The sequence below is a fragment of the Vanessa tameamea genome, chromosome 3 (assembly GCF_037043105.1).
Source record: "Vanessa tameamea isolate UH-Manoa-2023 chromosome 3, ilVanTame1 primary haplotype, whole genome shotgun sequence".
NCBI lineage: Eukaryota > Metazoa > Arthropoda > Insecta > Lepidoptera > Nymphalidae > Vanessa > Vanessa tameamea.
The window spans coordinates 8001650-8027672 of NC_087311.1; the positions used below are offsets into that span (position 1 = coordinate 8001650).

General features: G+C 31.3%; 2 protein-coding genes across 6 annotated transcripts; one reads left to right on the forward strand and one right to left on the reverse strand.

Moving 5' to 3' along the window:
• Positions 1-1119: 1119 nt before the first annotated feature.
• Positions 1120-2428, reverse strand: LOC113397453 (mediator of RNA polymerase II transcription subunit 7). The gene is made up of 3 exons (XM_026635798.2): positions 2090-2428; positions 1746-2014; positions 1120-1490 (listed from the first exon to the last, which is right to left on the reverse strand). The coding sequence occupies exons 1-3, from the start codon at positions 2276-2278 to the stop codon at positions 1286-1288; spliced, it is 663 nt and encodes a 220-aa protein (XP_026491583.1). The 5' UTR covers positions 2279-2428; the 3' UTR covers positions 1120-1285.
• Positions 2429-3072: 644 nt separating this feature from the next.
• On the forward strand, positions 3073-25543 carry LOC113397450 (tyrosine-protein kinase Btk). Of its 5 annotated transcripts, XM_026635792.2 has the most exons (18): positions 3073-3308; positions 3828-3982; positions 8593-8724; positions 11005-11098; positions 11875-12060; positions 12804-12875; positions 17733-17803; positions 18432-18509; positions 18855-18919; positions 19025-19090; positions 20099-20227; positions 20814-21007; positions 21555-21726; positions 21884-22049; positions 22695-22790; positions 22894-23035; positions 23340-23473; positions 23846-25543. In XM_026635792.2, the coding sequence occupies exons 2-18, from the start codon at positions 3833-3835 to the stop codon at positions 23945-23947; spliced, it is 2049 nt and encodes a 682-aa protein (XP_026491577.1). In that variant the 5' UTR covers positions 3073-3308; positions 3828-3832; the 3' UTR covers positions 23948-25543. The 5 variants fall into 5 exon arrangements, with proteins under 5 accessions (XP_026491577.1, XP_026491579.1, XP_026491578.1 ...); XM_026635794.2 differs by lacking the exon at positions 12804-12875 and having other exon boundaries at positions 23846-25542; XM_026635793.2 differs by lacking the exons at positions 3073-3308; positions 3828-3982 and adding an exon at positions 5307-5359 and having other exon boundaries at positions 23846-25540.
• The last annotated feature ends 480 nt before the right edge of the window (positions 25544-26023 follow it).

Below are 26023 nucleotides of genomic sequence, written 5' to 3' on the forward strand. Positions count from 1 at the left end.
TGTAAATTTCCCCTTCCCTGGCTAAGGCTTCGTCTCCTTCTGAGGAGAAGATTAGGAGCATATTCTATCAAACTGCTCCAATGCGGGCTGGTGGATTCACATGTGACAGAATTTCGTTGAAATTAGACACGTGTAGGTTTCCTCACGATGTTCTCCGTCACCGCCGAGCACTAAATGAATTATAAACACAAATTAAGCATATGAAAAGTTCAGTGGTGCTTGCCTGGGTTTAACTACTGGGCCATGTCGACTCTCATATTATTATTTTTTTCTTATTGATTATAATTATATCCTGAAAATGGAATATTAAAGTTATCACTAAAATAGCGTAAATAAAATTTGTTTTGTTATTAAAAAAATGATATCTATAAAATGTCAATATTTTTTCAAAATTATGCAAAAGAGTTTTGCAACAGCACCAAGTTGGGACTCTCTTCGGGATTTTATTTAAATAAGCGGGTATAATTACAGTTGCTTTAAAATATGCTTACAGACACATTGTATACTCTCAATAATGTAAGTCTTTTTAAAAGACGGTGACAATTATTGTAGACTCGAGGAAAGATAAACTTATCGCACCTAATTTCAGAATTTGCAAAGTTAAAATATCCTTTTTATGGCACGGTATTCGTTTCTATGATAAGATTCCAGTTATTTATAACTTAGCCCATTAACAAATTTAAAGCTCATGTTAAAAAACCATTGATAATTAAGGCATATTAGGTAATCAATACAATTTTATTTATGATAAAAAAGCGTGGAATTAGTATTTTTTTATGTTCTGGGCAGGATATATATAAATTTAATTGTAATTATTGATATACTCTGCTAATCTTGTTAATCATAATGGTGAAAAAGAGTAACTACGAGTTTCTTCACGATATAACTATTTTTGAACTGTTGGTAGTTTTACAATGAATTAATCACTAAAAAAACAATTCAAAAGTGCTTTTTGAACCTACTTGAATAAAAAATATTTCGATTTTTACAATGAAATCCCGAAACAAAAATAGGTACTTGAAAGTTAAAATATACAAACTTATAAACCTGTAAAATAAAAATAATATATATTGTAGTAGCATTTGACTGATAATAGTTAAAATAAAAACAAAATAGTCATTCTTTCAAAATCATCTTTATTTCAGTTCTTGTATTCAATAACATAATTAATTATACTAAAATACAGTTCAGGAAAAAAAAAGGTAGATCTTAGTAATGAACCATGTAGGAATTAAAGAGGTGCTTTATTAATATGCAAAACTTAACCTAACTTTTACAAATTCATTTATCTCATATTATCAACTACATTACACATTATTCTATCAAGCTCATAACAGGGGTCTAGATTAGCACTATCAATTGGGCCGCAGTCCATATGTTCTAATATCTCTGTAGGTACTTTAAAGTTGGATTCCATATCATTTTGATCTGGCAAGCTCTGAAGTGCATTTTGCAAAATATCTTGTACTTTATCCAAATGTTTTTGAAATCTGAAAAATAAATACATATATTCGATGAAAATATTATGTTTCTCATTATTTCAATACCTAGTATTAAGTGTTCATAAAGGTATATTTTCAGTTTAAACTGTCCTTTGATCATGCTACATACACAAATGCAGTCAGTGGTAAATAGAGAAGTAATTAAACACATCACCTGCGTTACAAACATGGCTAAACAGGCAAGGCAAAGCCAACAAACAGGCACTCTATTCTCAATAATGAAAACTATAAACAATAAAATACCTCATAGCTGTTTCCACTCTTTGACGTTTTTGTAATTCCATCATCACTCTCAATGTTTCTCTTGCCTGGTGTGGCCTAAATTCATTTAAAAGGTGATGAATGTGTATAAACAATAAACTTAGATCTTCAACTTTCTCTGCTCTTTTAGGAGAATCAGGACAGTGAACCAATAAATCTAAAAGGTCTAAAAAATTGGCTAATAATGAGTGATTCAATTTCTTCAATTCTCGTCTTCTTTCAAAGTGCATTGGATAAAGGCGCCGAAATCCCTGTTATTACAAGTGACATGTTAAAAAACAGTAATTTGTAAATATGTTATTTTATTTGTAATATCTTAAACATACCTGGCTTTCTAAAGATCTTATTATCGTATCATCAGCATTAAATGTATGTCCAAACATTTGGTAAGAATCATGTATAGGCCTTGGAGCCAAAGGGGCTCTATTTCTTCGAACATTTTCATCAGTATAAAAATTAATGTATTGCAAAGGAGGCAATGGTAAGGAACTGACTTGAGTTGTTTCTGAAGACATTATATATTTTCACTAGACAATAATTGTTTTATTCTAACATAAAAATAATTATATATTTTTTAATAACAAAAATTATGTACTGCTCCAAAGCTTCTAAAACAAAGATAAATAATCACTACGAGCGTTGTTACATTTACAAATTGTCATTAATTTATACTTATAGTTTATACCCTGACGAGTGACATTTGTCTTGTCACTTGATATTTTTTTAGTTTAGTGGACACAGATTATACTTTGAGTGTAGATTCAAGTTTTACATATATGGGCTTTTAAGATTGTATGATACCTACTTAACAAAATTTAAAAATGACTGTCTGTCATACCTACAGGGTATAATATTAAGTAATACATTATGACAACATTTTTAAATAAAATACATAAAAATCAATCATAATCCACCCTAGCAAACCAAACAACAAGTAACAAATTAACAATTATTCAAACTCAAACCCATCCTGTAACATGTTGGCGGGGTTGAAGTCTCCTTATTTAAAGCGCTAGAGTTCGGGCTCATTTCTTGGCTAGTCCACAACACTGTTGCAATTTATAATCCGATACGGGTTCCATATTAAAAAAATACATTAAAATAAACATTCTAAGGACCATCTTAAATAAATATTTTTTTAATAAAGTTGTTCTTTTCTGTGAAATATATAAAAAAGATACTTTTATCGATCTCATGTTAATTATGAAATTTAAAAATATAAGAAAGAAATCTTTTTTTCTTCTGAGATCTAATTTCGTGAGCACATACATAACAGCAGCTGTGTATTTGACAGTTCGTGAATAACTAGCTTTAATGAGTCTTGTCTATACTTGTAACTTGATTACTTGTTTTGTGATGTGAATAACTTTGGAAATTGTTGATACTGATTCTAACTTAAAAAAACTTTACAATTATCTATTTCGGCACGAATGTCGAAAATTTAAGTTGCAATATAAGTCATTCCATTTAATTTTAGTTTTTCTTAATTCCTTATCACAATAAAGTGCGGAAAATAATATAATGATAAACTCATAATATCAATAGGTACGTATTTGTACATTTTAATGTCATTATGCTTAACATTCATGTTTTTAGCCGGTAAAAATTTTTGTTTTTTATTTGAATTGTTTTCCTTATGTAAATATCGATATAATGAACTAAAAATAAAAAAGCTTTGAAAAGTATTAGATTAGAAATGTAATTTTACATTTACGGATCCAGACCGCCTGCATCATATGGCTTGTTTAATTTTAACTTGGATATTCTAAAATTATAGACTTTTTCTTAAAAAATGTTTAGCTCTTAATTTATAATTTGACATTGTTACGATCTTGTGCCTTAAGAAGAACTAAAACTGTTAATCCTGGCCTGTGCACTCTCTGGTCAGATTGGATAGCTGGGTCACTAGACTATAGCACTGAATGACTAAAGAGTATATCTGTTCTTATGCACATATGCATGCATTGCAGTGCTATGTCCTCTGCAGCTAGCTAGTCTTCATTTAGAATTCTGTACCTAAAATGAGTCAATAGTACATTATATTTAAATTCAAAAATGTTTTAGGAACAATGGCTTGTACTGAAGATGATGAGGTTATTCGACAGGCCTTTATGGTAAAAAGGTCCCAAAATAAGAAGATATTTACACCAGTCAACTACAAGGAACGCTGTTTTGTACTCACAAGAAAAGCACTAATATACTATGATTCTGATGGTCAAGTAAGAGTCTTATTATATATTAAGTTATTTCTGAACTACTTCATTATATTAATTTGAAAGGTTTTAATCAGATAACTCTAACAGTCAGATAGATTTATTTTTATTTTGGTATTTAATGGCAAAATATTCAACAATGCACTTAAAAAAAATAATTTGATGTCTAGTTTTTAAAAATATACAAAAAAATTACTATAATTTAAATCAGTTTGGCAGGTAAGAATTTGATACTAATTAACTACAAAAATAATTGCATCGGTATAATTTATTCCAAACATGACTGCTGTTTATATATTTAATTATTTGGTAATTTGCTTTAATTATAATAATATTAAAAAGATAAATGCATAAGCTTTCTGGGTCGAATTTCACTACCCTAGTTCTCATACTTTTATTGTATTCTTCGTACATATTTAAGCATACTTCCTTTAATGAGCTGCATTTAAAATAAAATACAGCAAGAACAGATAGAATTTTCAATATATTTTGATACAGAGGCAGTTTATTCTATATATTACTTTCATATCAATTAAATAAATTATTAAGTATTCTGTGAACTTCCTGTTACCAACTTCCTATCAATTTTATTTGTGAATAACATTTGTTGTGTAATTAATTAGAAAGACCATATTTATGTTTTTATCATTTTTTGAAGAATCATTTAATAGAAACATTAAATTATTTTAAATAAATATATTACAGTATTATTATAAATATAATAAAGCAATAGAATTAATCCTTTATTTGTTTAATTGGTAGAAATTTCTGATTAAGAGTATTAAAAAAGTGTAGAAATTAATGTTAATATGTGAAATAATTAAAAAATAAAACACTCAACATGACAAATAAGATGGGATTGAAAGTTATTAATAATATGTTTTTTTTATGCTGCTTGGAATAGAAAATGGATTTATATAATTAAAAAAGGTAAGATATTAAAGTAAAATTTGAATAGACAACTTAAACAATATATTTTTTCACTAACAACAATTCTCATTTGTTTTTTTTTGTGTAATTTATTTTGTGAACTGAACGAATAATCATTATAATATTTTCACTCTTACTATATATTTATATATTTTTGCCATGACTATAGTATTTCCGTCTCTAGATATTTTAAAAAATAAATACAAAACAGAGTATTATAAATTAAGAGCTACAACTTGATTCTACAAATATAAAAAAGTGAAACCATTTCAAACTTTATGTATACATTTTTAACATTAAGACCCGAATTTGGAACTGTAGAGAAAACTGTTAATAGTTCTAAAGAGGGTTAGTAAACGCATGCGCGATTTGGGCGTGTCTGCCATCCGAATCGGAACCCGGCAGTCCTGCACTGCCGCCCGTCGTTCACCCGTTCTTCGCTTACATTATACGGTAACGATATTTTTATTAATTTAATAAAGAAAATAAATATTAAGTGCTCTGTTTTAAAAATAATACGTTAAACATCAAAAGAAAAAGATTATTACATATCAAAAATCCTTGATTTAAAGGAAACTCAGAAACAACCCACGCGAAACGTTTCTCGCTGATAGATAGGCTCCATAAATGGTCCCGGTATTTTCGAGTTTAATTGATCGTGTCTTTCGTTCTTTCGGAATCATTTTTCGTTTCTTATTTTGATTTAATTATTGACATTTTAATAGGAATATGTGCAAAATGATGACGATTCGAATTGACTATGTAATTGGTTCTCTCCATATTCAGCCATCACGGTATAGGCATGTCGTGCTTTCGTGTTATGTGAATAAAACATTCGGTGCTAACTTCTTATTCATGCCTTCAATATTTTGATACCTACGTAAACTTCAAAAATAGTATCCTCATATTGGTTCAATAAAACGTTAATCTTATAAAATGTGTATGAACTGCAGAGATATAAAAAAAAAAACCATTTCAACAAAAACACAATAAAGAGAGAAAGTAAAGCGTTTTGTTGCGAGAAAATCACCTAAACTATCCTCACACGTAGTGTGTAGCACTCTCCAATCACTTACTATAATAAAGGGCGCGCAACCCTCATTCTTTAATGTATGTGCAGTCACGCCGCGGTCTCTACTATCCCTCAGTGAGCGGTTAAAATGAAGAGCCCTTCGCGTCGCACTAATTGTTTGCAAAAGGCATTCTCCATAGCAACTACATTCTTCTCGCCAAGTTTTCACATGTGGTTTTAGCTTTGACGCGACTGTTCTTTTTTGGATTAAATGGTCATACAGTTTTTCTATGGCGTTTGCATTTTATGAAAAAATAATATTTAGTAGTCCTCGCAACATCTGCTTTATATATTTGATATATTCTAAACTTCTTGATTGAAAATAGTTTAAAGTCAGTGCTTCTACGATATTGGATTCAGTAGTTTTTGTGAAACATCTACGTTGAACAACTTGTGTTCTCGTTTAAAATGTTATGGAGATTGAAACATAACCTTAGGTGAATGCCAGTTTTTACATTCGGTCAATTCGATATAGTATTCCATTCCAATTAAAAATTAACCTGAATGCTACTAAACAGTACAATTATAGTGAATAATATAATATCGTATATAATAATAGTCGAGGTATATATAGGAAATCAATATCGTTAAGTTGTTTTAAAAATAACAAAAAGGATTTTTTTTATTAAATATAATGCAATATTATTATTTTTTATATTTTTAAAAACAGTGTTAGATATATTATTTATATTTCGTTTGGAGATTAAAAAAGTTACCGACTGATCGTACATCGTGATGTGTTTTTATTATTAAAGATATTTTTTTCTGATTATAGCATAATGTGACAATTATCCAAATATGTCAACATTGATTGGCTTAATTTAATGCGGATAAACTATTACGATTACATTTCTTAATCAAATATTGTGGGTTCAAACCCGGACAAGCACCTCTAAACTTTATAAAATATGCTCTTAACCTTTTTCTCAAAAGCATAAGACGCTAAGCCTAACTGTGGCTACTTTAAAAAATAACAATACGTTAAGGGTATAAACATTAATATAAGACGGTTTTACTAAATTGACGTTTTGATATATTTTTTCTATAATTGTCTAAAAGTCAAACTTATTCTTCCTATAAAACTTAAATGGCAGTCAAGATTGGTTATACTTCTCGTTAAAAGTTATTTTGTTCGTTGTGAAAATTGGCAATTTCATAAATTGTTTTAAGGATAAATATACTCAATAATATTTATTATAGATTTGATTTTTTGGCATCACCAAATCTTTTTATAAGAATGATTTTAGTCGAGAATAAAAAAAAGTATTATAAATTTTCGACATCTTTTAAATTAAAAATATATATTTTTTTAATAAAATTACTTCGAAATTTTCTTAAATAATATTTTATACTTTATAATAAAATGGTCAATACCATTGCGTTATCGGAATAATGTTAAAAATAATGATAAATGGTAGAGAGAGTGGTAAACGGAAATACCGTTTTACTTTCTTCGGAATTCTCATAGCGGTAACATGAAACAATGTACCAACATTAAACATTTTATTATAATAAGTCATGCATTAACGTTACGAACTAGACAACATTTAGGTCTTTATTTCTGCACTAACTGCAGTTTTAAATTGGCGACTCTGTCGGTTGCCACCGGAGTGTCGCAACGAGATCGAGTTCCTGCTATTGACGCGATCAACCTCCCGATAGGAAATCCTCTTAGCTTTTATTACTTCAATTGTATCAAGAGCGATTCGCTTCCTATACCGTTAAATCGAAGCTTTCTAAAGTTAAAATGTTTTGTTTGGACATGCGTCAGAAAAAATGTACGAATTGTCCATCTATAGTCAAAATAATAAAGGTTTAAATATTCTATCATATGCATTTATTGAGCACAAATGCTTAGTAAAGTTATCTTTTAGCACTAATTTTGATATCGTATAGTAGGATGGTATTGCAAATGGCCTACCTGATGGTAAGTGGTCACCATTACCCATAGACATTTGTACTGTGGGAAATATTATTCATTCATCATACCTATAACCAATGCCCTAAAAGTACTATACTATACGTCACTTAAATTAACGTAGTTTTGAAAACTCATATTGAAGTAGATATTGCATTTTGAATAATTTATTTTCACGACATAGTTCACGTTGACAACCTATCAAGTTGAACGAACAGAAACAAGCTTTTAATTAAAATTTAATAATAATTAGAGCTGAAATGCAACTCTCGGAAAAACTTTAAACATCATATAATTTCTACAATTTTAGCACTGAAATTACAGTTTTCGTTTTTGTTCAGTTTATTCATTTTAGCTCTGAATTTTATGTCAAGAGCTTTCATTTCGTTGATATGCTTATATCACCAAGCACCAAGTGCTTGGTCAATTAAAACATGTTTTCAAGTTCATCTAATTATAAAAATACATTATATATATATTTGAAATGAACAATGTCTATAAACGAGCAAGTAGTCTTGTTGTGTCTGATTTTTAAAACTATTAGTGTTTTTTTTAAAATTCAATGTAAAGTAAGAACTATAATATAACATAAGAGTATTACTACATAAGACTTATGTTATAATAAAAGGAAAAAAGAACTATGATTAATGTCACGGGCTGATTTTCCTTTTAATAAATGATCAGCTTTGTTTTCAGAAACGTAAAGAGCGCGGACGTATACCAACGGACGCCATTCATACGGTTGAACAAGCACAGCTAGGAGAGCTGAGTAAGCAAATACTAGACGGCGACAACGAAAAGAGTCCTGCCTACAGGTACCCCTTCCAGGTAACGCATTTAAAATACCATGACGCATCGCTCGCTGATGAGACGCGTTTTGTTTTTAACTAACTTAAAAAAATAAGGTTAAGTATATGTTTTGAGGCGTATGTTTTAGCGTCCCCGTTTTGGTTGATTCAAACTTTATTCTATACTATTAATTCCCATATATTTTACTTTGACTTCAGTTCGCGATTTGTATCCAAATTCAGGTTTTTGTATATATACTAACTGTACGTGCCGATTTCGTCCGTATGAAATAAGAATTATATTTCAATCGGGTCCGATCTAAACTGTCACACGTACATACACACGTACAGAACATTTATATATATCTAGATAAAATATGCACGCATCATTAATGTTCACTTACTGACATTCGCTTACTTCCCGTTTGATAACATTAGTTCAAATGTTTTGTCTCACAGTATTAATCCTTATCAAAATTAATAACATAATGATTTATAACGTTTTATGAATAAAAATTGTCGTTAACACTTTTAAACTGACTGTTTTAAAATATATATTATTATAGGTCAATATTTTAACACGTTAAAATAAACATACAAGAAATAAGCGTGTGGAATCTTCTACAATAATGAACAATCAATACAATTAAAACATATCAATTGTATGTTTAATTTCCTATTATTAGTTATATATCAATTTAAAAATATAAACGTGTACGTAAAGAGTCTTCATTGAAGTATTATTTACAAAATTGTTTGTTTGTGTCATACGTCTCTGTGTTATGTAAATATTACTACCGAACACATTTCACTTTTTACCCTATTTCTGCCTAACAAAAGCCAGATAGGTAGCTATCAGAATATACATGCACATATTTGCCGTATAAATATCCATTTATATATTCTAAATATTCAAATAGTAATTATTGTATATTTTGCCTGTGTAAACATCTCACAACGTCATTGAAAATATTATTAATTTTCTATTCAGCTAACGCGTACACGCCGGTCATGCTTTGTTGTCCATTTTATTGTAAAATTTCATTTTATATTTCCACGTTATTGGAAAATATGTATTATATTTTTCTTTTGCCTCTGCGATCCTGTTACGCCCCCGTGGGTCGTAGCGTGGTGTTACATAGTCTTTTAGGATAAATAGATAGTCTAAGATATCTTTTTTTTTATTGGACAGGTAGATCTTGGGTTTATCGCGTTCAAACGATAAAACAAATAAGCTCTCTTCAGCTTTATATTTAGTTTAGACCGGTATTCGGGAACCTCTATAAATGATGTATCTCCAAATTTATCAGCCTTAATGTTGGAACGTTTTATTTTAATTTAAACCACCTTCAATTATAATTTATTTAATAAGTTAATAAATTATTTGAACCGTTTCACAAGATGCAAATATGGTGATTTATATTATTAACAGAACTACCGATAATTTATCCCGTTTTTTACCCTTTTTTCATTCATGTAGCTGATTTTCCTCTTTCGACATAATAGAAAATCACTTTACAATCGGTGATGCTATCGAAGAATATGCACACAAAAATATCTTTTAAAATAAAGCCGCACTGATTAGCCGCATTGAAGTCCTCAAAAATTTTGATCCCAAAAGAATATAGAATGTGGAAGTTACCATTATTCAGCATAAAGCAAAAAAATACAAATATTGACGTCATAATCATTTGCCATATTATTTTATTTTTATTGGAATTACTACACACCATCACGATAAACGATGTAATGGCTAACCGAGCAGGAAATATTATAGAGCTAGTACATAGGAGACTATTATTTTATTCTTATAGTGCAGGGGCCTAGGGCTGCGAGGTCTTGAGATCCAGAAGCCGGTCACAGCATCATTTTAGACAGTATATATCAGACGTTTTATTTAGAGCCAGACATTATTTTAAATTTGGATATAACATCCGGATATTTCATCAGGCAAGATTGTACAAAGAGGTTCAGCTTAATGTGGACAACTGGCAATACTATAGGGTGGCGATCTGTCACGAACGGACAGAGATCAGATGCAAGATCAACGTCATCGCGTATATGGATACGTACATACATATATTGCATACAAAATAGTATAAAACTTCCAATTTCCTAGCTCCGAAAATTTATAGATAGACAAACCCATTAAAGTTTATTGTCCTGACCAATTATTACCGACAGATTTTAAATCGTATTTTAAAAAACGAATCGAAAAGTCCTCCCATCTCCCTGAGACTTAGTTAGTACGTTTAATTAGCTTTGATCATAAGCTATCGCTTTGTATGAACATAGTTTTAATGATTTCGCTTGTTTGCAGGTTGGTTACACGGAACAGAACACTGACTACACATTATATCTTGCTGCTCGAGAGCACAGTGAAAGATTGAGCTGGATTCACGAAATTAGAACTAGTAAGTTAATATTATTGTATTAGAAATTTAGGATGACACGGTGGTCAGACGTAAATTTAAAACGAAGATAGCATCTACACGAAAACATAGATTAGTATCTCTCATTGATATATAATTCGGTAAGTTAGTAATAGCAACCTTGTGTAAGGTTTAACTATCATTATGATTTACCGCATATAAACTACTACTTATGAAAGATTAAAATTTATTATTGAATATAAACTAAATATATCTATTCAACTTGCTCTTTGATAATCAAAAACAAAATATTCTTTATTCAAGTAGGCTCATAAAAGCACTTTTGAAACGTGTGAACATGTGCAGGGAGACACGAACTATTTCGTCAAAACATTTGTCAATATAAAACAGTATTAATTTTCAATAAAACCCCTTTCGAGAATGTGTCTCCCCGTTGTACGAGTATCAGACATATTGCGGTTTCAAAAATATTGCAATACATGAAAGGCTTATCGCTTGAGTGCACCCGAGTACGCAAACGAGTCGTAGTGTATCGAGTTATTGACATGGACAGAGTACCGCGTGCTGCTTGTGAGTTAGCTATTTAAAACTGTTTTATATTCAGTCTAAATATACCTTACATTTCTCTATTTTTTTTAAATTTAGTAACTGTTTGGTATTATTTTACGAATATAAATAAAGCATTTGAAACGTTTCAAACCGCTTCTATTTTCAAGGAATCTAGACGTTAGAATCTTACCTCCAAAGTTCGCCTTGTGATTATTCATTTTCAAAAAGATTACAACTGGTTGTCATAGTTTGTATATCAAACACTCGTCGAGCGCGCTACCACCCAGAGGTCTGGTCGGCGCGGCGCTGGGCTTGCTGTGACGCGGAGCGCCGTTCAGCACCGGGCTGTGCCCTTACTGCTATCTGGCCGCTACCGGAACCCGAGCTAGAACTAATTATCCAAGATCATAAACCTAACAGTGAAAACGGCTTACGTGAGTATCTTTACAATTTAGTCTTAATTATGTATCATTATAACAAAAATTATGATATCTGTATGGCATCATATATATGGTAAGGGTACGTTTTATACTGAAATAATTTTGTAGCTTCGTGGACTACTATAATTATATTCGATTTATGATAAATGTTTTACGATAGATTGATAGAGCTATGACTATTATTTTTGTTTTATTTATTAGGGTAGGGTACCCTATAAGTTAGCCATACTAATGATTTGGACATTTCGGTCACTATCTCCAGGTCTATCGGTTTTACAAAAGAATAATTTGAGTAAGTAGCTATCAACCAGCTTCACAGAGCTAATTTTTTTTAAAATATTTATATGTATTATAAGTGATCTTGTATAACTTTTCTATTTGCATATTAGTCACCTATGTATTTATTTTTTATTCATCATTTTATATTCGCATTCGCACACCTTTCAATAAAACTTATCTTAGAAATTGATTGGATAAGCAGTTTCAATTTTTTTCATTTAAAAATTAAAGAGAGAAAGGGGAATAAAAGGATAAAATGGCCTCTTATACACATTGTTTTTTTAATAATAATAATCAATAGAAACAAACAAAACGCGTAACGTTCGATTGCATTTGAATACCGTGTTAAGGTAACAACGGCTAATTAAGCAAGGAGGCATACTAGAACAATCATACTTTCCTTATAAAGAAACAGAACCGGATTTTAGTAGACTTGAAATATTTTATTTTTTCTCTAGTTATGGCCCGTTTGGGTGAAATCATTGGCCAGAAACTAGCCGTCTCTCGTAAGCAAGAATTCAATGTTTCCGGTGAGTATTTCGCTAGTGTCGCAATGTGCTGTACAAGAGAATTGCTATAAATACCTCTAAGGTATTTAAAACGAATGCATTGGCTTTCTAGAGAGATAAAGTAGCTTATGCGTTTAATTAAAAATTAACACGATTATGAAAATTAAAAAGTACGAACACGATATTATTTTTTTATATAATGATGTTGTTTCGAGAAGTCATTAAGTCTTAAAAATAATGAAGTTTACCATCAAAAAAGTTTTTATATGTTGTATTTTATTTACAATTTAGTTTAATCTTAGTCCATTATTTGTGAAAAATAAAAGTATTTTGAAATCAATCTCAACTAAAATAGCTCATATCGTATTTGTATGCGAGATTTGTATTTTAGTTTTGTATGATATGACCTCGTTTCGTAGTTCAGGAAGTAGGTATTAATCGTATTAGGGAGCGATGTGACGCGAAGTAATGCATTACTGAGTTTGTATGACGCTACGCTGACGTCGATATAGATTATGTAAAGCATCCTAATTAGTCTACAATGAGGCGTAAATATTAAGTTATTAGATTCATTGAATTCGGTTATCAAGAGTATTTGAGTAATTTAAAATTTTTCTACGTAAATTTTAAATTCTAATTCATTTATTCAATGCAGAAGCATTTCATTTTCTTATCGATAATCAAAGTTTAAACCATCACTGAATCGGAAAAGAAAGTACTCTGACCTAAGACGGCGATGATGATTCAGCGGGTATTTTTTTGACTATTTTTGCAAGTGTTTACAACTTTCAATATAATAAATATTTATTTATTATATATTCTTGGCTATTTAGCCAAGAGCCAATCGATCCATTCCCAAGGTTAACTATGGTTCTTAAACTCACTACTTGTCACTACTTGTAATATATTTTTTTAAATACAAACGTTTCTTTACATTTTTTTAAAATCTGGAGAAAGTTTGGTAAGTTTGAATAGTCGTCACATCAAGTCTTGCAGCTGATAAATTTAGCTCGTCTAATTTTTTGAATCACTTTTTTGTACTGTTTGTGTAAATAATTCCCTGATGCTGCAGCTAACTTGCTATCTTTGCAAGTGAATTTAATTTGTATAAAGGCTTCAGAGAACCTTGAATCACTCTGAGTACAGGAGTACTCTATTGATGAATCACGAGACTAAGGATAGCTAACTCTGCACGTTATTGTTCGCTTTCGTTTCGTCGAAATACAAAACGTTTTTTAGAAGTATCGTCAAGTTTGTTATTTGAAGAGATTTAAGATATAAAAGGGCAACGAAAACTAAACGCTCGAGAACTAGATCCAATAGTATAATATGTATTTGAAATATCACTTCTAGTAATATTTTCAATAAAAAAATTATAATTTTAAAGTAAAATACCCTTCCGCAATACAAAATTGGTTTCAAACAATAGACTTGTGAGAACCTATTTTCAGATTTCTCAAAATTCTCGAGTTTTTCAAGCGGAACGTTTGAAAATATGATATATTTTATAGTATCAATTGTCCATATTATAAATTTCTCAATCATGTTACATTAAGTAAAGTTTTTTGGTCAATATTTACCTAATATAAATTGAAGTACATCAACAATTCTAGAGTGAACCCAATACTTCCATTATCCTTTTACGAAATCAAAATTGTATTAAACGTTACAAAAATATTTGGTGGGTTATGTTTTTGATATAATGATTACTTTTATATATTTCAATGATCTTAAACAAAAATTAAGCATTATCATTAGGAATAATTCGTTTTGTTGTTGATTGAAGCGATCTTGGACGCGACTCGCGTACATAGATTAGACAACATAAATGTTTTTATAATTTTTTTGCATATATTTAATTTATTCTTTACCATTTTAATGTATTTGGAATGGATATTTAAATTATAGACGACGCAATAATATTACATAATTTTGATTAATCGATATTCTTGATTATGATTCATGAAGGATGCGTAATTAATTAAATGAAAAGTTACCCGCGATGAGTAACAACTGTAAGTAGCACTCGTCTCAAAACCTGAACGACACACGATCCCATTTTTTTTGCCTTCACTTTCTTATTTGAAAGTGAAATGAGTAGCGTTATTAATAGCGAGTGCATGTTGTATTGTGCCTTTATACTATTCAATTGAACTTTGTTAATATATCTTATAATTATTTTCATATTATTAAAGGTGCTAATTTGAATATCATTTTCGGTTTTGATTAAAATTTAATATTATCCTGTGTCATAACTTCTATTAGTAGGTTAATAAATATAATGATTGTTAAGCAATAATGTAAATATTTAATCAAATTAAAAATAAAACAAAATCACTTTTATTGAGTACCAATAATTTGACATACCTAAAATTAATTAAATGTTTGGAATAGAGTCTAAATTACTTAACAATAAAGTACACTATGGAACTGCATCGGGAAAATTGAATGTATCTGTTATGTTCTTTTCGTTTAAGTTGAGTTGTACTTAAGCCTGAGCGAGATAGCTCATGACTTGCGCTCGCGCTACGAATGGTGAATGTAGGCCGTACGACCATCTTTTCTGCTCTCACTCGCTCGTCTTGTAAACATAAATCCATGTTTACCATGACATTGTTTTAAAATAAGTCAAACTTATATACAATATTTTAAACTTATTATGAACTTTAAGATTGAACAAAATATGAATCAAAAAGTATTTCGCTGTTTATTACAGTTACTAATATAAAATTAACATTTCTTTGAAATATTTATCTTAAAAAAAAATCTCAAATAGGTCATTATTTTATGTAAAATGTTTTTTGTTCATTGATATATTAATTGTCTCAGTTCCTCGAAATATAGCAATCGAAAAAACGCAACAGCGTCGTGTTAGCGCGGCTGTAGTGTATCTCGCTTTAGCTTCGACACGGTACATTGACACGCCAGTCGGCAGTCTGTTGGCAGAGTCGCGCGCGGACGTCCGGCTGTGTTGTTCTGTCCCCATGTTGCAGACTAAGTCTGAAGACGAACCGATGGTTACCAAGAAGAAATCTAAAATACCATGTTTGTCGCTGTCGTCCTTCCTCCCGGCCTTAGAGGGTACGAGATATTTGGATTGACCTTTTTTCCGTGGCCTCGCAGCCACCGGTTGCGTTCACTAGTTGCACTCACTTACTTGTCTTGTCAGGTGTAATGTAATGCGTTCGTGTAATGTTCATAGTGATTCGGATTTCGTCAATGTGCTTGTGGTTTATCGTGCTTAAATTTAATTATCTGACTTTGGCGATCGATTAAGACTAACTTGTTTTTAGACATGCTTTATAAGGATCTCTACGAAACGAGGTAGAGTAGAGTAGTAAGAGAGGAAATTATGTGTAAATGAGTTACGACTTCTCATAACAAATGTTTTCATATTAAAGTTATTATTTAGTCGAGTCTTTGAGTGAAAATTCAAAGCTCCGAGTGAAATGTTCTTCTAATAATTCATTTTTAATACTATCGTAACTAAAATATAGTGATCATCGGTTAAGAGATAAGTACAATGAAAGTTGTTAGTTCAATACCCACGCACAGTAAAAGTTAATGATTTATTGTAACTTTCTCTTCGATGTAATTATTTATATATGTAATATATATATATGAATTAATTTGACTCCTTCCATTACATTTTTGCATTATTCCGTTTAAACATTTTAATTTCACGTATATTAATCATATTCTTGTGTTTATATCAATTTATATAATTATATATCATTTCGTACAGTTATGATGTAACTTTGTATAATAAAGGAAACAATGATTACACGTTTAACATATTAAGTACAATTATACCTTGGAGATAATTCGCTTCAAGACTAGATGCTGTAACGCAAACAATTATGGTATGTCCAATAAAAAGTACATCATATGAATTCAACTCGGTTGTTTTATAATTATATCAGCTAATATAGCAAAAAGTTGCGACGTATACTATAGAGCTGGAGAGTTTGTTTGTCTGGATGCACTAATCTCAGCAACTACGTATTATTATAATTATGAAGATGAATATTGAAGAAGTATATATACTATATAATATAATAATAAGCATATAAATTTATTTAAAGAGAATGAAGTTTTCTTGAATGAATGTGGCAAACAAAATGAAATAGATTTAAATGTAATCATAGGTTTATATTTATATTCGTAAACGATATCCGGTAACATTTTACCTATATAATTATATTAGAATCACATCAGACATTTTTTGAAATGATGTGATTGTGAACTTTAAATTAAATTATAATTTATGCGACAGTCGACAGGACGTGATGCAATGCATCTTCCGTTTAATATGAATATGTAAAGAGGAAGCTGAATTATGTATTGTAACTTTGTATTACTTGCCTTTGTATTGCCTTAAATAACAAGTCCTTCAACTTCAACCGATAATTATATTAACTTTTTATATTATTTTTTGTTAAGTTCTATAACTAAGCATTTAGTTGCTGTGAAGCGGATGTTACAGAATTAATTTCGTTTTTCAATGAAATGTTCTTTTATTTTGTTATTGGTAAATCGTATAATTGAATCTCGATCACTAACACTTATTTAAAAGGAGTCCTTATGCGTTGTATATTTTGGATGGTGAGTGACTCACACTTAGGGGATATAATTAATATGTTAGGATACACGATTGGGCGCAATTATATATGACTTATATATTAGTATCGTTGTCTATGCCAAAATCCATCGGCAGTGATGATGACGACACGTTAGGCATCCATCTGATCCGTCTGCCTCTTTTGGGAAATAAAAAACTCGATAATAATTAAGAAACGCTTTTATTGGTTAGAGTGATTAGTTAATCTGATATAAAGGTTGTTAATATAATAATATGAATTATGTTTATTTGTTTAGCGGTCACGGCGGCCGTCACCATGCCCGGAGGAGGCGGAGTTCCTCCAGGGACTCCTTCGGCGAAACCAAAGGTAAGAATCGATCTTTAGTTTTTTTAATTAACCACATTAATACTAAGTAGGTGTTAATTATTATTTCTCGTCTTAATATTTATTGGAAACTACTTTTATGTAAATATCAAGATTAAATTAATAGGCCATGCTCAAAACATATTTTACTTAAAAAAGAATATTTAAAACAGAAATAAAAGGTTATTCAATTCTCCGAACAAAAGCTATAAATAATTAAAAAAAAAAAAACTTATACAAACTTTTTACCTGTATAACCGATAACACTCGTGGGTATCCACTTAATTTAACAAACTTTTTGCAAACGTTTTCCTTTTAATTGTACTTGAAAGTGAAGTCCTACATTCGGATAAAACTTCGTTTTATTTTTGTTTTAATTATTATCGTAAATATACAATGTATTACAGTGTTTTTTTAATTGCACAACATTTTTTAAAACCTAAGGACGTATTTTTTAAGATAATTCTAGAACATAAACACTGGATGTACAAAAATAATAATAAAACCTGTTTATATTTTATCTCTTCGTATAAATGAAATATTTTCTTTTATAAAAAACAGTCGAATGTAAGTGGCGACCTTCAGATTAAGTTTGAATGCGAGTCTTAATTGAGTCAACATTTTGTTTAAGGAAAAACAAAGAACTAAAGTCGTGGTGGCTTTATACCCCTTCAAAGCTATCGAAAGCGGCGACCTTTCACTAGAGAAGGTAAGGATTTTTACGTTACACATTTAATATAACCTCTTAAATAAAAGTAAAATGAAGCCTGTATCTCGAACGATGATCGCGCACTAAAATCCTGACAAACACCATTGAGTTTTACGTGCTCATTTCTTTTAAATAATTTATCTCAAGGAAGATATTGTGAGAAATTCTGCCACGTGTCATTATACAGATAAAAAATATTGTCAGGAATCCTTTGTATATACATAAGTGTGAAATGTTCTCCATATCTCGATAAGTATTTCAAAATCGAAATGAAAAAAACAGTTGCCATCATAGTTTCAAAAGTTCGTATCTATGTTAGTTTTAACCTTTGCTTTTTCTTTCTAGGGCGCAGAGTATGAAGTAATAGATGATTCACAGGAACATTGGTGGAAAGTTAAAGATGAAAATGGGTTAGTTTTTGGTTATGACATTACGGAAGTGTAAAATTGTCTGATGTGTGAAAATACACCATACCTACACACAACAGGCTTTTAAATTTTATTATTGTTTTTCAGATCTGTTGGATACATTCCAAGTAATTACGTTAAGGAAAAGGAAACGATAGGATTACAAAAATATGAGTGAGTTTACTGTTTTTTTATTTATTTTTTTATAAAAGGTATCGGTCGGGCGGTCAAATGGTTCACCTAATGGTAGGTGGTCAAGGCCAACCATAGACTTTGGCACCATTTGAAATTTTAGTAATTTCTTACATTGCCAACGCACCACCAACCTTGGGAACTAAGATGTTATGTCCCTTGTGCCTATATTTTTACTGGTTCGCACACCATTCAAACCGGAACACAAGAATACTGAGTATTACAGCTTGGCGGTAGAATATATGGGTGGTACTAACATAGACGGGCTTGCACAAAGCTTACCACCATGTATGTAGAGATTGTAAAAAAATTGGACATCATTTTCCTTTATAACCGCTTTTTGTTACATTATAGAAACTCGTGAATTGTTGAGTTTATATTTGGAGACGATTTGTATTGTCATGAATATTATGATTTATGCAATAAGCAAGCGTAATACTTACGAATTATCGGATTTCATATAAAGATACATACAAAGTATGCTAATATAAATAATGTTGTTGTGGATTAAGAAGGCCACAGTTCGGTTGAATTAAGGGACCTTGATCCGTTATATTATACCGGTATATTTTAAGATAGAAGTAAAGTATAATGTTAATATAAGATTAATTTAAGGCTGTTTTTAAGTACGGTAATATTTTATAATATAATCAGATATGGCATTGAAATCAACACGCCAAATATACAAACAACAGACAAGGCGATCAACACTGTGTTTTACTGGGAATAATATTGTTTGCTCTTTGTCAAGTAAAACAATCGAAGTTGATGCATTGTTACCTAAATGATAAATTTATGCGAAGTGAAGATTATTAAAGTTGATGACTTGTGATGTCGCAATTAATTTTGAAATCGTTATATGAATAATCAAATTAACGCGTACGAATATGCAATGCATACAAAAAATTAACCGTAACTTCTCAAAACCTGTAGCGACCTTTACAGTTTGTAAATTTGTTCGAGTGACCGACTGACTTACTTGTTTTGCAGATGGTACGTGGGTGAGATGTCTCGACAGCGGGCTGAATCAGTACTCAAACAAGAGGACAAAGAGGGCTGCTTCGTCGTACGTAACTCCTCGACAAAGGGAATGTACACGCTCTCGTTATATACCAAAGTGTGAGTATGACTCTTTGGAACGACAATCGATATGGATTTTAAATTAACGGTATTTTTTAGGTCGCCACATATAAATATGTAATACTTTGGTGTCGTCGCTGGTATTATTGTTGGTGTTTTCAGCCATATGCGACTTTTTATTTTTTTATAATTTTGTTGTCGAAATAAGTTGGTAGACACGTCGATTTAAAGGATGCAGACCTGTGGAATAATGTAATATTATCAGTCGAGTGTTAGGTATGGATTTGGAAGGCTACGAGGCCTTAGGAATACCAAAAAAAAGAATAGACTTTTCACAAGATTAATTTTAATACCAAAGATCCGGAATCTAGATTCTACTGAGAACAATCGGCAAGAAATTCAGTAGTTACTCTTTTTTTTACATTTAAAGTACATAGGTAATTAATACTATTTAACTAGAGACGGAAGAGTGAAAAAGAGATACTCAAACCATACTGCACTGACCCTAAATATTAAAAATTTTAATACTCCTACTAAATACTAGTCTTACTCGTGTTGTTATTTAGTACATTTTAATTCAACATGTATTTGGAATAATGTTTAATATCCAACTTATTTTTTTCAGAAATCACCCACAGACAAAACACTACCACATAAAACAAAATATTCGCGGCGAGTTCTATTTATCGGATAAACATTGCTGCTCAAGTATTCCCGAACTAATAAACTACCACAAGCACAACAGTGGCGGACTTTGCTGCAGACTAAAGGCGACTCCTTGCGATAGGCCAGCTCCTCCTACGGCCGGACTCTCCCACGGTACGAAATATATCTAACTTACCGCTGAGTAATGCAATCTCGCAACAAAATTCTCAAATTATGAATCTAGAAGAAGGCTCAACATCGATAAGTAACATCAATTAGAAAGAGCCGCTTTACCGTTTACTATCCGTTTCCTCGATGTCAACAAGTAATTTACTGATGTGATTAATTATTTGTATTTTGACTTACTAATCTAATTATATTGAATGCGATCCTTAATTGTTGAAAATTTGTTCGTGCAATGTTACAGGCACGATTTTAGCTTTTGTCACATCGGCTTCGAAATTCCTTTGGGACCTTCTGCCATTCCTTAACGATGCGGTTTCGGCTCACCATTCTCAATTGAAAATTAACCCCGTATCTTTATATGTATTTAAATCTACTGTACGTGTGTGTGAGTGTGTGTGTAAGACTGAACTCCTAAACGGCTGAACCGATTTTAATGATTTTTTTGTGTATATGAGGCGGTTCCTAGATGGTTTAGTTTGGATCCAATAAGTCAATCGTAAACCCGTGGTAACGTTGAATGGCTGCGTGTCCGCAGACAAGTGGGAGATCGACCCGGGCGAGCTGGTGCTGCTGGAGGAGCTGGGCGCGGGGCAGTTCGGCGTGGTGCGGCGCGGGCGCTGGCGCGGCCGCACCGACACCGCCGTCAAGATGATGAAGGAGGGCACCATGTCCGAGGACGACTTCATCGACGAGGCCAAGGTCATGACGTGAGTGTCCCATGTCCGACTAGCACCCCGCGTGTCCGAATTCTATTGCTCTATAACATTTAATCTTAAATTGTACTTCAGAGGTTATTTTATTAATATTTATATGTATAATATTGTATATAGTTTAATGTCATTGGCCTATATGTTGTTGTTACAGGAAACTCCAACATCAGAACCTTGTCCAGTTGTACGGAGTGTGTTCCAAACATCGTCCTATTTACATCGTGACGGAATACATGCGGCACGGCTCTCTCTTCAACTACCTGCGACGCACCGCACCCGACCAGCTCGGACCGGCCGTCTTACTCGACATGTGTATACAGGTATGGCTAAATTATTAAAAAAAACTTTATAAATTTATATAAATAATGACCGATTAATTTGCAAACAAATATTGATTCCTTCCTTGGGAAGAAACAAATATATATTAAACAACTTTGACAAACTAATAAAAAAAAAATCTTATTATTCACTGAAACTATTTTTTATATTACAATTACAAAGAATAGAATAAAATATGAATAAAATTATGGTTACTTTTTAAATTTCACATAATTGTTTTTACCGGTGTTATGTACAGCTTTGTGCTCGACCACCTGGTTAGGCACTAAGTTTTTAGATATCCTACGGCTATAAAGCAATACTTTTCACTGTTAATATGAAAGTATATTATATTAATTATAGAAAATATTTAGAAAAACCGGCTCACTACCAGTATGCTAACAGGGACAATATATGTATAATAAGGGGCATAACAAATTTAGGTTATGTTTCTTGTCCAGTTACAATATTCAAGAACTATTTCGTTTTGGTTACGAATGGTTTTGTACGTCAAATCGTCCCAATAAAAATATGACATAATAACGCGACATTACAGTGCTGTTGTCTATAGACGAAAATGTCCACCTACAACGAGGTGGTAAATGTAACAATGCATTATTTTAACAACAAATTCCAATATTTTTCAGGTTTGCAAAGGTATGGCATATTTAGAACGACATAATTACATTCATCGAGATTTAGCTGCAAGAAATTGCTTAGTAGGAGATGAAAATGTAGTCAAGGTACGTTTGAGAATAATTTATAATAATCCGACATTTTATTAAGAGAATAAAGATATATTATATCTGTGTTTATTTTTAAACTTGTGACATTATTTATTTCTAGGTTGCAGACTTTGGCTTAGCGCGATATGTCCTTGACGATCAGTACACAAGTTCTGGTGGCACAAAATTTCCTATAAAATGGGCTCCACCTGAAGTTCTCAACTACACGCGATTTTCATCTAAATCCGACGTTTGGGCGTTTGGTACGTATCCGTGATATGACACAACGTATCCGTATCCGTGCTTGAACAAAAAGTTTTGTTTTTACATTCCATCCATGGGTTATGTAAATAAATATATAAAAATTTCCCGTATCGCAGAGCTGAGCTCTGAACAGTCATGTCACTATCATATGTAACGAAAACAACATTTTAAAACTTATATTTATATTATAGTAGTCTTTAAAAAGTATCTATTAAATATCTATATGATCATAAGCTATCATTAAAGTTGTTACAATATTCATTTATAAATAATATTAATAATTTTAATTTGTAATAATTACAGGAGTCTTAATGTGGGAAGTATTTACCTGTGGGAAAGTACCTTATGGTCGAATGAAAAATTCGGAAGTAGTCGAAATGGTCCAGAGAGGACAGGTGCTTGAAAAACCTAAGGGATGTTTAAACGAAATTTATAATGTAAGTACAACAGTGATTTCTTACACGAAGATCCTTGATCATTATTACTTTACGTAATATTAATTGTAATGTACATGTTATCATCATAATTTAATTATATCTAATATATACAAACTATACATCATATTTTTTTTACGGTGAATGTCACATTTTACCTCCTCATTGTTTATAGAATAAGATTTCTGACCAACACATTCTGATTTGTTAACTACCCAATTCGCTTTTTTATTGTTTTTTTTATTGACTTATTTTTGTTTACTTGACGGCAATTTCTAACTGCAGAAACTCGCTGCTTAAGTAACGAATCACCTAGTTATGCAACGTTAAGAGTATATTTTTCGTTATATTTATATGGGTCAATATAAATTACAGGTAATGAAAGCATGCTGGAGACACGCGCCCGAGGAGAGGCCTTCGTTCCGGCTGCTGAAGGAGGAGCTGGCCGGCGTGGCGCAGAGCGTGCTGGCCGATTGACTGCGCCTGCTGCTGCTGCTGCTGCGGCCCGCGCCGCCCTCGCCGCCCTGCCCCGCCCCCGCGCCCGCCACGGCCACGCTGCCGCGCGCGCGCCGCGTGCACGCCGCCTCGCCCGTGTGAGCGCCCGCGCCAGCACCACTCGTGACGGAGATGACCAAAACTAACTCTTTAAATTTATTGTCGAACCCGGTGTGTGATGGGTCAAATGATTGGAATCTGTCTTAGTTTTGGTTACCTTTAGCACGAGTCGTACTGTATTGGTCCCCATGAGACTCGATTTACATGATCGATATCGGTTTCGATTTGATAAATTATTATTTTCTGACTGTCAGACCAGGTTTATTGTCTTCGTGCTTATTATTTATTTGCAAAATAAAAGTAGATCATAAATTCATCTGGTGCAAGTCTCGTCTATTTTTACAATTAAAAGCACACAGTAAATACGTCAGTGGTATAACATGATAATTATTGTGACATTCGAGTAAAGATCACTAATGAGAATGATGATCCATATTCAGGATTGAGGAGGATTGCTATGAATATCATGCATATATTTAACTATTAATATTAATGATACCGCTGCAATTGAACATGCAAATCGAGTCCTGTCCTTTGTTTTAAGTTTACGACCGCGTCTACCGCCGTACCTCCGACTCTCTCATACAAATCATGCTTAAATTACCTTCTCAATTTCCTATCTTTACGTTGTGTTTGATTATGTATTTCGTGGATACTCGCTTATTTACAGAATATGGCATTGATCGCGTTAATGATAATTTTTACATCCATTTTTGGCAGCCTGATGTTCCATTTTTATAAATATTTTTTGTCAGTTTAGTTAAAGTCAACAGAGATGCCATACATTATGTCCTCGATTATAACTAACACAGTTTATTCCAGCGAACCCCTTTATTATTTGAGGTGATTAAAAAAAATGTGGCAACAGCAGCTTCAGGATATTTATATAAAAGTATTCAGAAAGAATGTATTTAGATTATATATGTATATTGAATCAATACAAGATGTCACAATAGCACAATATATATTTCAGTAGTGATTTTTTATTAATTAAGGTCAAAATTTACAAGTGAATAACATTTTACGTGCACACTAATGTGTCAATTTAATATAAAAATTGTATTAGCTTCTTATATGTAATTCTGTGCCCGGATACTTAAATGGCCAAAGTTACATTTTTGAGCTGAATGTAAAACAATATTTGCCATGAGCCCGAATCATTTAAAAAATAATCAATTTTTAAAAAAAAACTACATATACGTAATATTACTAATACTAACAATTATTCATGGCATGGCATGGAAGTTAGAACCATTAACATCTGTTTATTTTTGCTATTATGATTGACAAAAGTATGGGTTATTGACATTGGTCATTTTAGCACCTGGTCACAGAATTCGATTGATAGATATTTACAAAAGTGCTCGTTGATTTATGTATATTATAAAATACTTTCTCTATATGTAAATTAATTTAAATAGCTCATAAATGTAACATATAATTTTTTGATTTTCCTCTTTTGAATTCAATAATATTGTCATCTAAAGGCTTCAACAAAAGTAATTTCCACAGACAATGTCCATATTACTCATGCTAATGCTAAGTTTTAACTTGAATTTATTAGCTTATTTTTGATGGAAAGTAAAGAAAAATAATATTATTTCAATTGTAATGATAAACGTATCCATATAATGAAGAAGTTTCCGTATGTATCATACATATATATGCATTAATTAGAATGAAACAAATATAAAAAACCAAGGGGAAGGAAAAGTTATAGATGAAAGTTACGCTTTTTAAAATAATCACATTCTATGGGAGTATGTCATTTTACGAAGCCTATTTCCATTATGGTGAAGTAAAACAGGTACACTTTTGTTTGTAGATGATCAAATGATGTCACGGGCGTGTTAGAGGCAATATAAACTTAGAAAAACTTTTTTCCCAATAATTTTATTGGGAAAAAGTTTTTCTAATTTTAAATATCTTGCTGGTTTATTAAATTTGTATATAAATTGATTCTACTCAACTAATTATAAACAATTATATTATTATCAG